The following is a 13,873-nucleotide window of genomic DNA, read 5'->3' on the forward strand; positions in this document are numbered from 1 at the left end:
CCAACCTCTCTGTCATTCCCTTAGTCCTCTAGCTATCAGTGTAAGCTTCTGAGACACAAGCCATTCATACCAGCTCCCCTTCCTCCAAAATGGGCTACCTGCCTAGTCACTTTACTTCTCTGAGCCTCTGTTTTTCCATCAGAAAAACAGTGATAACTGCATCTTCCTTAAAGGACTATTCTGTGGATCAAATGAGAAAATAAAAACTGTGTGAAGTATGTGACAGTGCCTGGCACATAGTGGTATTTCCCCCTCCCTCTATCCTCATCCATCTAGATTGGGTGAGCTCCTATGCATCCTTCAAAACCCAGCTCAAATGTTTGTGTGTGACAGAGACAGAGAGAGACAGAGAGAGGGATAGATAGGGACAGACAGACAGGAAGGGAGAGAGATGAGAAGTATCAATTCTTCATTGCGGCACCTTAGTTGTTCATTGATTGCTTTCTCATATGTGCCTTCACTGGGGGGCTAAAGCAGACTGAGTGACCCCTTGCTCAAGCCAGCGACCTTGGGCTCAAACTGGTGAGCCTTGTTCAAACCAGATGAGCCTGCGCTCAAGTGGGTGAGCTAGGGGTTTCGAACATGGGTCCTCCGTGTCCCAGTTTGATGCTCTATCCACTGTGCCACCGCCTGGTCAGGCTCTAATGTTTCTTTATTTGTAAAGCCCTCTGGACATGAAGACAGCATTGTCTGGTTGTTCTTCTGTGGTCCTACTACACATTGCATCTGCTTCCATCACCATCAAAGGTGACAGTCAAAATATTCAACAATTGGTTGAGCATGGGAACAGCCACTTCCAGAGGTAGCTAGCCTTGGTGCTGAAGGGATGTCAGGTATCACTCTCCAGTTGCTAGACTGTGAGAAGGTCCAGAAGGTACCGGGGAAGGAAAGAGATGGCTTTGTTGACTGGAGGATGGGGTGGTGATAAGGTCTATTAACTAATGTGCAAGTATTTGAAGTATTGTTTCCCAGAGAGAGGCAGGGAGAGAGAGAGAGAGAGACAGGAACATCGATCTGTTCCTGCATGCACCCTGACCAGGGATTGAACTGGCAACCTCTGCACTTCGAGATGATGCTCCAATCAAGCGAGCAATCTGGCCAGAGCTAAGTATTTGAATATTCTATCATCTGAGGAGGTACTGGTGCCCACCGACTCAATCTCGGCCCTAAGTACAACACTTATCTCACTGTGTTGCTGCATCCTGTTGACTACCAGACTGTGAGTTCTGGAGTTCAGGAGGAGTCTTTCATTCATCTGTCTCCTGAATGCCTTGAACAGAGATGGTCGAGTGGAGATAATGAGCATGAGGGAGGCTGTGAAAGGTCCCTAAATCGTTTCCTTGGGACCCTCCATTTGGAATTGGGCTCAGACCCAGCAAGAGGGCTTCAGGCTATCTTTAGCTCACCAAGTAGGATTTCAAGAAGACACAACCCCAGATTTACATATTCATACATGCAAATATGCTCCTTGATGTGATGGTCCTGTTCTTGATTTTTTAAAGAGCCATGCATATGAAATGCTTGTGGTGGAGTGTGGCATAGAAGACCCTTCATGCTCAGGTTCCCGTTCTCTCTCCAGACCCCCATCTCTTGTCCTGGAATTCTGTCTCCATCCCAGACTCCATTATTTCCTGCTTCCTTGGCTAACACCCTCTCACCGTTAGTTTCTCGGTTAGTGTGGCCCCCTCAGCCCTAACCTAACCCTCTCCCTGATCCTGTTTCTGCCCGCTCACCCTCAACCCCATCTCAGTGTCATTGTGTATGGTCTCACACACTTTTTACCTGTCCCTCTCCCTCTTGAGAAGCCCGACTGTTTCTCATTCACCGGATCCTGAGACCAATGTCACAGCTGACCCTTATAGAGGCTCAGTAGATAACTGGTCGATCGGAACAAATGACTGAACGGGTGATCAATGACAGTGATTTTGCTGTTCTCTTTAGCAGGGAGCTCAGGAGAATCTTGGGGCCAGGACTCTTGGAAGACCTTTGGTCCCACCTGGCACCAGAGTGGGAGATGAAAGAGTCCGTTGTAGAGGGCACTCAGAGGACCAGCATAGGGGGTCCCCAGAAGTCAGGCAGCCAGGAGTGGGGCGGTAGGGCCAGCCATATGGGCTGCAGTCACCATCCAGGATGGAAGAGAACTGAGAGCAGGGGAAGCAGGGGCCTGGGCGCTATGTCCCCACTCACCCACTGTCCAGTCTGGGCCCGGGACCACACTGCTGTTACTATTCCTGCCATTGCTGCTACTACTGTTGTACAGCTGTTTCTGTTTCCTTCGTTAATACTACTGCTGCCACTGTTGTTAGCGTCAACCGTCACAGCACTTACACTTGCCTATAGCAGTCTACAGTGTTTGCTTATACTGCAACACTGAGTCCTCGTAACACACCTCTTATGAGGTAGTCTCATTATTATCCATGTTTTGCAGATTTAGAGGAAACTGAGACACTGCAAGTTTAGGTAACCAGCTCAACGTTCCCCAGTTGGTAAGGGCAGAGCCAGAATCTGGATTGTCATTATAACACCCACTAATACTTGCTGAGTTCCGCCCCTGTGCCAAGCACCGGGATCGATGGTTTACAAGGTTGCTTTTGTCCCAACAATGAGGCTTTTGAAGAAGAGACTTATTTTTTTTTATTAATTTTTATTTATTTATTCATTTTTAGAGAGGAGAGAGAGAGAGAGAAAAACAGCGAGAGAGAAGGGGGGGAGGAGCTGGAAGCATCAACTCCCATATGTGCCTTGACCAGGCAAGCCCAGGGTTTCGAACCGGCGACCTCAGCATTTCCAGGTCGACGCTTTATCCACTGCGCCACCACAGGTCAGGCAAGAAGAGACTTATTATCTTTATTTTTTTGTTAACAGATGAGGAAACTATGTTTCAGAAAGGTTTAAGTAGCTATCCCTAGCTCAGAGACATTTTGACAGACCTGCCTGTTAGGAAACCATCCCAGGCAGGTGAGAAAACATCATAATGAGGGTCAGTTGTTGGGGCCACTGAGTGGGCTGCCACAAATCCCATGACCAGGGAGACTGGGTGGCTTTCACTGACTTAAAGGCATTTTCCCACCTCTTATTGTTTGTATTTTAAATTTATTTCTACCTTTGCAACAAATGAGCTAATCATACCCATTTTCCAGGTGGGAAAGCTGAGGCTGGTAGGAATAAAAGGAATTGTCCGACTAAGCCAAGACTTGAACCTAGTCCCCGAATCTCTCCACACTGGGAGGAGCTCCTCCAGGGTGTTTGGGGGGGGGCGAGGGTGCAGGTAGGCCACCTGCACCCCCTCGGCACCACAGGACCCTCCACAAAGGAGGGGCCCGGGAGAGCGGGGATGGTCCCAGTGAGGCAGCGGATCTGGGCGGCATTGGACCTTGGTGATTTAGGGTACGGTGACGGGTAACGAGTTTCAGCGTGCACGGCGCATCACAACTACTGTGTCAACCCGGCCCAGCCAGGGTTTATCAACACCTTCTCTTCCTTGACCTCCCCGCAAGCACCTCTGAGCATCCCCTTCCTTCCACCTTATCCTCTCCCGGGGAGCAGCTCTCTGCAGTTTTCAGGTTGGCCCGTAGCTACAGGGCAAACAGGAGACAGGTCCCATCCTCGCGGACAGCCACAGTCGCAGGCTACACCATGCTGCACCTCCTAGTTTGGCCGTCAGTTCCTTTAGTGTCGACAAAAGGCCGTCATATACTTTATCTTATTGTACATCCCAACTGGCCTAGATGGAGGTGGTATTATTTCAAGTTCACCAATGAGAAAACTGAATTTCCATGAGGTCAAGTGACTCTCCCAAAGCCACACAGTTAGGCGTGGGCAAAGCTGGGGCCTGAGTTCAGGTCCGACCCCAAGTCCCTCGCCCAGGAGACCTCACGGTGTCAACTGTCTGAAGTCATGCGCCAGTTCCTCGTAGCTGACCCGAGGGAGTGTGGCGTGAGTCCGTTTGCCTTTGCTTTGCTCTGTGGTTTTTACACAGACCTTAACCTCTCTGAGCCTTGGTGTTTCTGTCCCGCCTGTGGAAGGGACTAGTGAGACAGCCGCTGTGCCCCGGAAGCCCTGAGACCTTGGTGGACACAGGCGAGGACACAGGCCCTGTACGTTTGAGGCTGTGTTTATATGGGTGCAGTCACATCCCAGCTGGCTGCAGGCTGGTTGGCATCAAAGGTGTGGAAATCATTACAAAGCTAGAGTCCTCTGGTACCTCTCAGAACCCCTCTTTTCCTTCGTCCCCCAAGAAACCACCTACAGTGCCTCATGCATGTGCCCCTGAAGGTGTCCCCCTGGAGACCAATGTGTATTTGTCAACATCCCCGACAGAAAGCCATTTGTCTAACCATCCACCCCCAGCCCTGAACCCGCAAGCCGAGTGCTGCCAAAGGCAGGTGAATGACCGTCTGGTTAATCAATAATGAGGTCTGAAACCAGTGGGATATTTGCCCAAAACTGAATTAAAATGTGTCGTACACTGCCCTGAACTTGTGCCTGTACCAACCCCTTGGCCCCCGCCCCCACCCCTGAGGAGCCGCGGCCGAGGCTGGCCGGGGGAGGCCGTGCGAAATACTTACTACACCCCTGGACGGCAGGAGGCTGAGCATCTGGAGGGGCTGGCTGGGTGGGCAGCTGGACCGGGCCTCGGGGCTGGCCTTGCCCAGGGTCTTGGAGCAGCGGCGGGAGTTCCTTTGGCGAGACTTCCACCCTTCCTCGCGGGACCGGCCACGGTGCCTGGGGTCACAGGAGAGACACCTGAGGGTCTGCTGTAGGGGAGCCTGGCAGAGAGGTGGTTGAGGGGACCTGAGGACTGGAGAGTGTTTGGGTGTGTTTGTACGAACGACAAGTGCATCCGTCCATCTGCCCACCCACTGCCATTCATTCATTCATTCATTCATTCAATCACTCATTCATTCATTCAATCATCCAATCATTCATTCAATCATCCAATCATTCATTCATTCATTCAATCACTCATTCATCCAATCATCCATTCATTCATTCATTCAATCATCCAATCATTCATTCATTCATTCAGTCATCCATTCATTCATTCGTTCATTCATTCAATCATTCTCTCATTCTCTCATTGTTTCATTTGTTCATCTAGTGTTATGTTTATTCATACACTTGGCACTGTTTTAACAACTGGGGGCGCAGCTATGAAGACCCTGATTTGGCTTAGCGTCCTTCACACATGCGTGGTTGTGTCTCTGTCTATGTCTATATGTGACTGTGTGTATGTCTGGGTGTGTCCATCTGTGTTTTCATGTGTTTGTCTATAAATATAACTGTAAATTTCTGTGTGTATGTGACTTCACCATCTGTGAAACAGAGGCATCTTATTGACAGTCACCCAAAACTTTCAGGGAAAAAAAGAATTAGCTGACAGAGATGACAAAGATGCCTTCTGAAAGCCTGTCACATCTAGAGCTGGCTTCCTGGTCCGCAGTGGAAGCCAGAGGATGCGCTGACTCTTCAGAAGGGTAGGGCTGGGCTCTGCATAGCCCCGCAGCTCCGAGCCACAGCAGGGATAAAAACAAACCTTGCTGGTTTGCACACCCTGGTAAAACCCTCTCAAGGTGCCTTCACAGTCTTCTCTGAAACCTGAAGACCTGGGCAGGGCGGATATTACTGTCTTATTTTACAGATGAGGAAGCGGAGGCTCAGAGATGTTTAGGGACCTACCCGAGGTCACACAGCATCCAAGTGGCAGAACCAGTAGGAACTGATGTCTCTGGTTCTTGCTCTGGAGTGCCCCTCTCTGCTCTGGAGTGCCCCTCTCTGCTCTGGGTGACCTGTGCCGTGTCTGTCTCCTGTGCCGCGCGGCACTGTGAGCGTCTGCAGGCCAGGACGGCTGGCCAAGGGACAGCTCTCAGGTTGCTTCTGTGACTGCTGGACTTTCCCTCAGCTCAACAGGCACTGGGGAGGACCAGCAGAGGTGACAGCAAGGAGGGCTGAGGCTGGGGTCAGCAGTGTTAGCTATTTATTTCCCTGAGAGGTGAGCTGGGAGAAGGTCATGCCCCGGTGCCTGCCGGCACGGCTTCCCTGCTGAGAGCTCATTCAATCTGGGCAGGGTGTGGAAGGCTCGCTGAGTCACACAGACCCAGGTCCCTGTCCCAGCTCTGCCAGGCACTGCGACCTTGCACCGATCCCATTGCCTATTAAGACGCAGCCTCCTCAGCTGTAACATCATTAATGCAGGTGAGCTCTGCGCCAATGCCTTGCAGACAGAGGCCGCCTGGAGCATGCCCATGGCTGAACAAGCATGTTCCCTGCTCCTTGCAGGAGGAGACCGCACACCCCAGGGGGGCAGAGGGCATCTCTGTACGACTGCCAGAAAGAACCCACCATGGGTATGTGGTGGCTGACTTTAGGGAGCTGGGGCCTTGCTGGGGGTCAGATGCTGTCAGAAAATGGAGGGAATTCTCTGATTGGGTATGTCCGCAAATCTTATCGGGAGAAAGGGAGAGGAGACTGAGGTCAAGGCTACCGTTGCTGAAGCAGCGGCCACCGCACAGTAGTCAGGATGGAGAGGAGCACGCCCCCTGTGGGCTTCGGGCACAGTGCCTGTTTCGTCCGGGCTCGGGCCTGAATCCCAAGGGGTCTTGCTCCTGTCTTGACCACTCAGGGTCACAGAGCAGCCTCGTCTGACATCCCGCTCTGCGAGACTGTTGATGTCCAGCGGGGACACCAAGGCTTGCCGGTGACCGTGGTGGATGTCAGGAGCTGCTTTTCTCTCAAATATGTCCCCCACTGGGCTCCACGTTCGCATCACTCGGGGAGACTGGAATGTTTCTGCCCCGGCCCGCCTCATCGGAGCTACATCAGACCATCGTGGGTGGGATCCGGGCACTGGTATTTCTAAAAACTTCCAAGGTGATCACGAAGTGCAGCCAAGTGGAGAGGGCCTGGTCTGGCCTGGCCCAGAGTAGCATCTAGATAAATATTCCTCCTCCACCTCCTCGCTCTAGTCCTGATTTAACAGGGATGTCATGGGACCAGAACAGGGAGATTTTAAAATCTCCCTGAGTGATGTGAACACGTAGCCACGTGTGAGAAGCATTAAAAACAACAGCAACAACAAAAATAAAGCAGTCTCTGACATCCCGAAGCCGGCCTGGGTGTTCCCACTGGACAGGGACAATTTCAAACAGGCTCATCAACACAGCGCCACCCCTCTGAGCTTCTCTTCCACAGGACAACCCTCCGTCCCCTCCTCAGGGCGGGACAGCCAACAGTCAGCCCAGAAAGGGTCCAGGCTAGGAGAAGCCCGGCCTAGAGGGGCCCCAGAACGAGATACTTTGTGCTGTGTGGCCTTTCATGTGTTGCTTAGTATGTCTGTGCGTTGAGCAGCCCTCGGCGAGAGTGCCGCGTTCCAAGTCAGACGCCCCAGTTCGATCTTAGTTCTGTCACTTGGCAGCTACGTGACGAGCAAGCTCCTCAACCTCTCTGTGCCTCCGAGTCCTCACCTTTAAAAGGGGGGTAACAATAGCACCCACTTCCTACGCTTGTGGAGGCGATTATGAGGGTGAAGGAGGGAGAGCGCCAGGCGCCCAGGGAGGTCTTCCAGGCCCCGCGGAGGCACGCGTGTTAGCAGGCAGTCACCGCGGTCCCTGTGAGCAGAGGCAGGGAGCCCCTTCCGTCTGCGTCCTTTCTCCCCAGGGAGGTGATAACCACGCAGGGTAGGGGCCCGTCCCTCTGCTGGGAAAGTGCCTCTCCGACGACAGCAACAGCTGGAGGCAGAGCTGACCATAACTGAGCCTGGGCTCTGGGCAGTGGCTGGGGCGAGGGGGCTCTCTGGGGCGAGGGGTTACCTGCTCTTACAGCTGGAGGACCGGGACTCCGAGCTCTGGGATCGCGAGGGCTGGTGGCGGTGGCGGTGGCGGTGAGACTTGCGGGGCCGGCTGCGCGATCTTGGGGTGGGGTGGGGGTGGTGTGGAGGAGAGAGCCAGAGAGAGAGACGGAGAGATTGATTTGGATCTGTGACACACATTGTCCTCTGTCACTGGCCCTCCCAAAGTGAAGCGTCCCCCTCTCCCCCCACACAGGTGCCTGGGTCCCTCACCAGCTGTACTGAACACAGTGAGCAGAAAGGGGGGGGGCTCTGGAGGAGACGGCTTGGGTGACTCAGCCCCCCACCCTGCTGGGAACAGACTGCTGCAGACCACGCCCCGGACAGCGACGTCACCGCCACGCGTCACCTCTCCCTCACCTAATTCTGGAGTCAAGTTCAGAGAGCTTTGAGTGCCAGTTGGGTACCATGACAGGTGAATCAGTCAGGCACTAAAAAAATATCAGCTGAAGGGCATGGGCTAAAGAAAAGGATGGCTTTGCCTCCGAAGACTGGGTGGCGCTGGGCCTTTTAATTTCTCAAGTGAATGAAGAAATACAGATTTCTATGTAAGAGATTCCTACTTCAAATGGAAGCTCTTTTTTTTTTTTTAATGACACTGGGGCAAATAAAACACATTTGCAGAGTAGATTAGGTCTTTGGGCTGCCAATTTGTAACCTCAGAGCTGGAAAATTAAGTCTAGATGTTTAGCATAGAACCAAAAGCCCACATTCAGAATGAGTTACAAACAACAACAACAAAAATTACAATAATTACGACCACTACTACTGAAATTGGTATCTTTACCACTTAAATAATAATCATGACTACGCAGAAGCAGTGGTCACTGAGGATGTCCGAGGAGTGACAATGGCCTGGGCCCAGCCAGGAAGACGGGGAGCTAGAGATGACCCTATCGGGAGGCAGTCCCAACAGAGGACTCAGAGATTCTTATAGTGTGATGATCAGACCATTGCCCTCATGTCAAGTCCAAACTCTGACCTTGAACCCCAAGCACCTGCAGGAGGCACCCCTGTCTAGTGCTCCAGCCTCCTAGCATGAGATCTCCTGGCCTGGCAGGCTCAAGCAACTCCAGAATGCCTGTCTTCTGGCTCACGTGTCTCCCGGTTCGTGATGTCCTTGCAGTGATGACAGGGAGTACCGGTGACCCGTACCTAACGTGTGCTGCGTGCCGGGCATTGTGTTCTATCTAAGCATTTGCCTTAAATGGATTCATCCATTCCTGGCAACAAACTATGGGGTAGGCTCTCTATCATCCCCATTTCACGGACGAAGAAACCAAGGTACAGACAGTTTAAAGCGCTTGCCTAACCTGCAACCTAGAAGAATTCCCCTCCATCCTCACACCCAACCCAGACAGCCCCTCCTGCAGGGACCCCCCCCACCCCCACCCCCCGCCATGCCCTTCTAGCACGGGCTCCTCCTGCGCCTGGGCCTCTCTCAGCCACGCTGTGCGGTGACCTGTGCTGTGTGGCACTGTGAGCGTCTGCAGGCCAGGACGGCTGGCCAACCTCTGTCCAGGGCCCGGCCCAGGGCCTGCCATGTGCTAGGGCCTCACAAAGGGATGAGGAATGAGAGGCAGCTCACTCACTCCTGAGGTCCCTTGTGCAAAGGTAGCCGCCTGCTATTGCAGGGGCACCGTGCTCTGCCCGCTCTCGGCTTTGGCTTTTACAAACTTCCTGCGAGCGATTTCTGGGACCCATCCAGTGACTGGGGAGGGCAGCCACTACGCTGCCCCCAGGCAGTCAGTCCTGGTCTCAGCGATGATCCCTCCAGCGCTTAAGGTGAGGGCCCAGCCCCTGGCTCTGGGGGTATCTATACTGCAGCCCCACTGGACAAGTGACGCTGAGGACTCGGAGACTGTGCACTCTGTCTGGGCTTGGCGTGAAAACCACATGCAGTACCGATGACCAATAATTCCCTCTTGACTTGAACAACAAGCTCTACAATTGGGAAGTTCCACCCTGAGCTAACTCAAAGCTCTCCTGCTTCCTCTTGAGCCCCTCCACCGCCCACCGTGGTGGTGGCTGACATGCCCTCCTTTGCACTGACCTTGGGTGAAGTGACCCTTTGGAGCAGCAGAGCCGAGCGCCCTCGCTCTGTGCTCCCCCATTCCCCCCCCCCGCAGCTAACTTTCACCCCACTGCCTTTGATCCTTGCTTCAGATGCTTCTTGGCAGGAGATAAAATATTTGTTGATTGGAAAACGCACGCACTAACATTTGCAGGGTATGAAAGTAGGTGGGTTGTAACCAGATCTACTTTTCATTTGGCTGGGAACTGAACTCCGCAGGCAGCGCTGGCTGATTTGAATTTCTACTCCCAACTATAAACCCTGGACCAGCTGGGAGCCTGGGATCCTGGCAGGGAGCTTCATCCGCAGCCTTGGGCCCTACGCTCAGCAGCCAGGACTCCAACTCCTAGGCACACTCATGCATGTGCATGCACGTGATCATGCCCCCTTAATCCCTCATGCACACACAGCACACGCATGTGCACTGGTAAAAACCACCCCTTGCCCTCCAAATGCCCACAGACACACAAACAGTGCACGCTCAGAGAGCATACACGTCATGCGCGATGGCAGACAGCACACGTGCATGCACCCTGAACACATTCATGCTCACAGAAGCATGAGCATGTAATGCATTTGTGTGAGTACAAATACATACCACATGCACACTACTGGTACACACAGTTCACAGAAATGTTTGCATGATGGAAAACTGCGTAGACGTGGACAATGTACACGCTATACATGTACACACGGGACACCAGGCACACAGATGCACACCCTTCACTTTCACGCACACTCACACAGCATATACACAACCCCATGCACCCACCCTACCGGAACCCACAGAGCAAGTCCACACCCAGTCCTGTCCTGTGCCCTCCCTCTCCCTGTTCCTGTCCTTAGGCAGCTCTAACACCCTGGCTGCAGAGGGCAGGGCCCCCTGCCGCCCGGCTAGGGAGGACATTCCCGGACATCGCTACTCACTGTTTTTTGTGTCTCTTCTCTTCCTTTCTCTTGCTCTTCGGGCTGGAGGAGCTAAACGAGAAATAGCAGATTAACTGAAAGATGCAAAGTTCCAGTTAAAGGTAAACATAAATAAGTCGTTATGATGCCTAACATCTAGTGGCCACTAGATCCGGGCTGTTAGGGACAGACACCGATCGCCTCCAAGACCAGAGCAGTCGGTGCCGACTTTTTCCACCAGCACATTCAGCTCGGGACACGGGCCCACGCACACAGGCTGGGATGGGGTGCGGAAGAGGCCAGGGCCAGCTTTGGTAGCTTAATAACAACAGGAGTAATAAAGGTACTAATACCTGCCAGTTTTTGAGGCTTTATTATAGAGGGGGTATTATGCTAAAGGCTTTTGGGTAATAATCCCATTTTATCCCCCTGACAACCAATGAGTGGGGGCACAATTTAATAAGGACTCATTTCACAGATGTGTAAACTGAGCCTCACATGAGCCAAAAACACTTGCCCAGGATCACATGCCCAGGATCACTCTGGGCCATTTGTCCCCAGAGCCTATGCTCTGGACTGCTGTTCAATCAGCTTATAAGAGAAGAGAATGGGATATTCAAGGAGAAGCCTCATAAAGCTTGGCAGACTCCGAAATGTTCTGCCTGTGAATATTCAAGTATCTGGGGTTTATTTTATTTATTTATTTTTAAGTCAGAGGACTTAGAATATGAATAGAAAAGACCATGATGACTTGAGGTCCCAGCATAATGAAACTGAGGTTCCAGAGGGTGGGCGCCATTTGGCAGTTCAAGTCAGGCTGGCATGTCGGGATCGCCAAAAACGCATTAAGTGGCCTAGGTCCTGGGAACAGGCAGCTTGGTTTCATCCAACTGAAATCAAACCTTGACGTTAGCCACAGGGTCTGCCTCCATGTTTGAGGCCCAGCCTGGGCAGCGGAAGAGCCTAGGACCTCACTGAGAGATCCCGTTCTCCCCAGTGCATAGCTGCTGTGTGACATCAGGCAAGTCGCCTGTCTTCTCGGAGACTCAATGTCCCTGACAGCAAACCTGGGCCATTGCTCAGGCTGTTGGGCCGAGAGAACGGACGGTGTTGACAGTCAGGGTCTACTTGTTACTGAATGAATGGATTTGCGCTCTGCCAACCGCTCTCGATGGGGCTATTGTTTAACATGCCTGTTATATCACCTGAGTCTCAGTTTCTTTATCTGTAAAATGGGAATAATAAACATACCCACAGCCCAGGTTGTGATGAAGATTAATGGGGATTAAATCCGCACTCACGGGTAAAGGGTTTAGTGTAGGGTCTGGTGTATAGGGAGAGCCTGTATCTTTATCTGGGCTCACCCAGTGTTTTCAGTACAGTAGGACGTGGCCTCTGTCGTGTGGCTGGGATCTGGGAGGGCTCTGGTGGGGTAGCTGGGGCTGGTGTTTCTCTACACGCCCCAACCCAAGGCTTCCATCAGTGCTAAAGCAGACAGACTCCAGCAAGGGGAGGGAGACTTTCCAGAGAGGGCACCTGTAGGGGCTGGTCCAGAAGCAACCCTCCTGCCTGATGGATGCTGAAAGCTAACTTAGGACTACCAGGGAAACCAAGCCAGGCCTTCTCTTTGGAGGAAACTGACAACAGGAAGGTGACAGGGGTGTGGCCCAGAACACAGAGGTGGGGACTGTGAGCTGTGCTAGAAGCTGCCCAGTTAAGAAAGCAGAAAGCTGAGCCCATGGCCAGAGGTGACTTACCTGTGCCTTCTCTTCTTGGAGAATGACCTGATTAAAGGGAAAAAAGGGAGGGAGGGAAAGGAAAGTTGGGGGGGGGGGGGCGGGAGAGGGAAGAAAATAAATGAAAATAAATATAGGTAAATTTGAAGTTTCTTTTCCTGGGATGAAAGTATTCATGTACTTGTGATCATATGACACAGGGTTGGGACACCTAGTGAATCCTCCTCTCCTTAGATTTCGAAGACGATGAAGACCACACTGTAGATACTGGTCTGCAGTTTGAACTCCCAGGTCCAAATTACCAGGGTTTCAGTCCTCACCCAGAATGGTCAGTAAGCCCTCTGTGGTGGGGGTGGGTGGGGTAATGGAAGGGTCCTCTGCCTCCTCCCCCAGCCTCAGTCTCACTTTCACCTCTCTCTCCCTAGTTGTGGACTCATCATTGTCGTCATCATCATCGTCACTTGATCACGATGGGACAACCAGCTTCCGTATGCGGAACTCTTACTGAGCGCCAGGCCCCGTGCCAAGCATTGCTCACACTCAGTCTCATTCAGTTTTTCCCCCAATCCCCGGAAAGTACTATTAACAACCTTTTTACAAAGACATGGAAGCTCAGAGAAGTTAGTTAAGTTTCCCAAGGTCACACAGCTTTCACTGGCATAACTCCTTAGGAACTGCTATCAAATCTCATCTTCTCCTTGTTGTATTTCCCGAGGGCCCCCACCCCCGGCTGCTGGGCTGCCCCCTCTCTGCATCCACAAGCTCCGAGAGAGCATCTGAGCTTAGTCTTATACTACAGTCCCACCCTCTGCATGTTATAACCGCCCATTTCCCCGACTGCAACGTGAGTGACTTGAGGCCAGGGGCTGTGTTTTGGTCACTGTTCTGTTCCCGGGGACCCAGAATCCTCATGCATGACACATAATAGGTAGTCAATAAACAGATGTAAAACATGGAATTTCTTTTTTAAACCATGAAGCATTTTTAACTGAGAGGAGAAAAAAAAAATCTCACTGTATCCTCTATCCCTAGCTCCTCCCTCTCCAAAATTCAACGATCCTTAACCACATATTGTGAGAACTTGGAGAAGCTGGACCAGCAGTACGTGATTCTCAGGTGTCAGTAGCATTTCCTGAGCTCCCATTTCGGGGCCCGCCTTCCCACCAAGCCTCCGGTCCCTGGGCTGCCAGCAGCGGCAGCAAAAGCCTGTTTCCAACCCGGCACAGTCTCTTTCCATAAGAAGAAACCCTTGAGTGAGAAACTACTGAGTTTCCAGGACCCAGATGTGACAAAGTCCCCCGAACTGGGACA

The 13,873-nt window shown here is 52.2% G+C and overlaps 1 protein-coding gene across 1 annotated transcript in view; it reads right to left on the minus strand.

The window, feature by feature from the left end:
• The window catches only part of SRRM4 (serine/arginine repetitive matrix 4), a 144,860-nt gene that overhangs the window by 16,749 nt on the left and 114,238 nt on the right, over positions 1 to 13,873 (minus strand). The window contains exons 5-8 of the mRNA XM_066260462.1: positions 12,584 to 12,610; positions 10,848 to 10,898; positions 7,809 to 7,907; positions 4,569 to 4,725 (exon numbers count right to left, since the gene is read on the minus strand). Of these exons, the coding sequence (XP_066116559.1) occupies positions 4,569 to 4,725; positions 7,809 to 7,907; positions 10,848 to 10,898; positions 12,584 to 12,610 (334 nt within the window). The remainder of the gene's footprint in view (positions 1 to 4,568; positions 4,726 to 7,808; positions 7,908 to 10,847; positions 10,899 to 12,583; positions 12,611 to 13,873) is intronic.

The sequence above is a fragment of the Saccopteryx bilineata genome, chromosome 2 (genome assembly GCF_036850765.1).
Source record: "Saccopteryx bilineata isolate mSacBil1 chromosome 2, mSacBil1_pri_phased_curated, whole genome shotgun sequence".
NCBI classification, from domain to species: Eukaryota; Metazoa; Chordata; class Mammalia; order Chiroptera; family Emballonuridae; genus Saccopteryx; species Saccopteryx bilineata.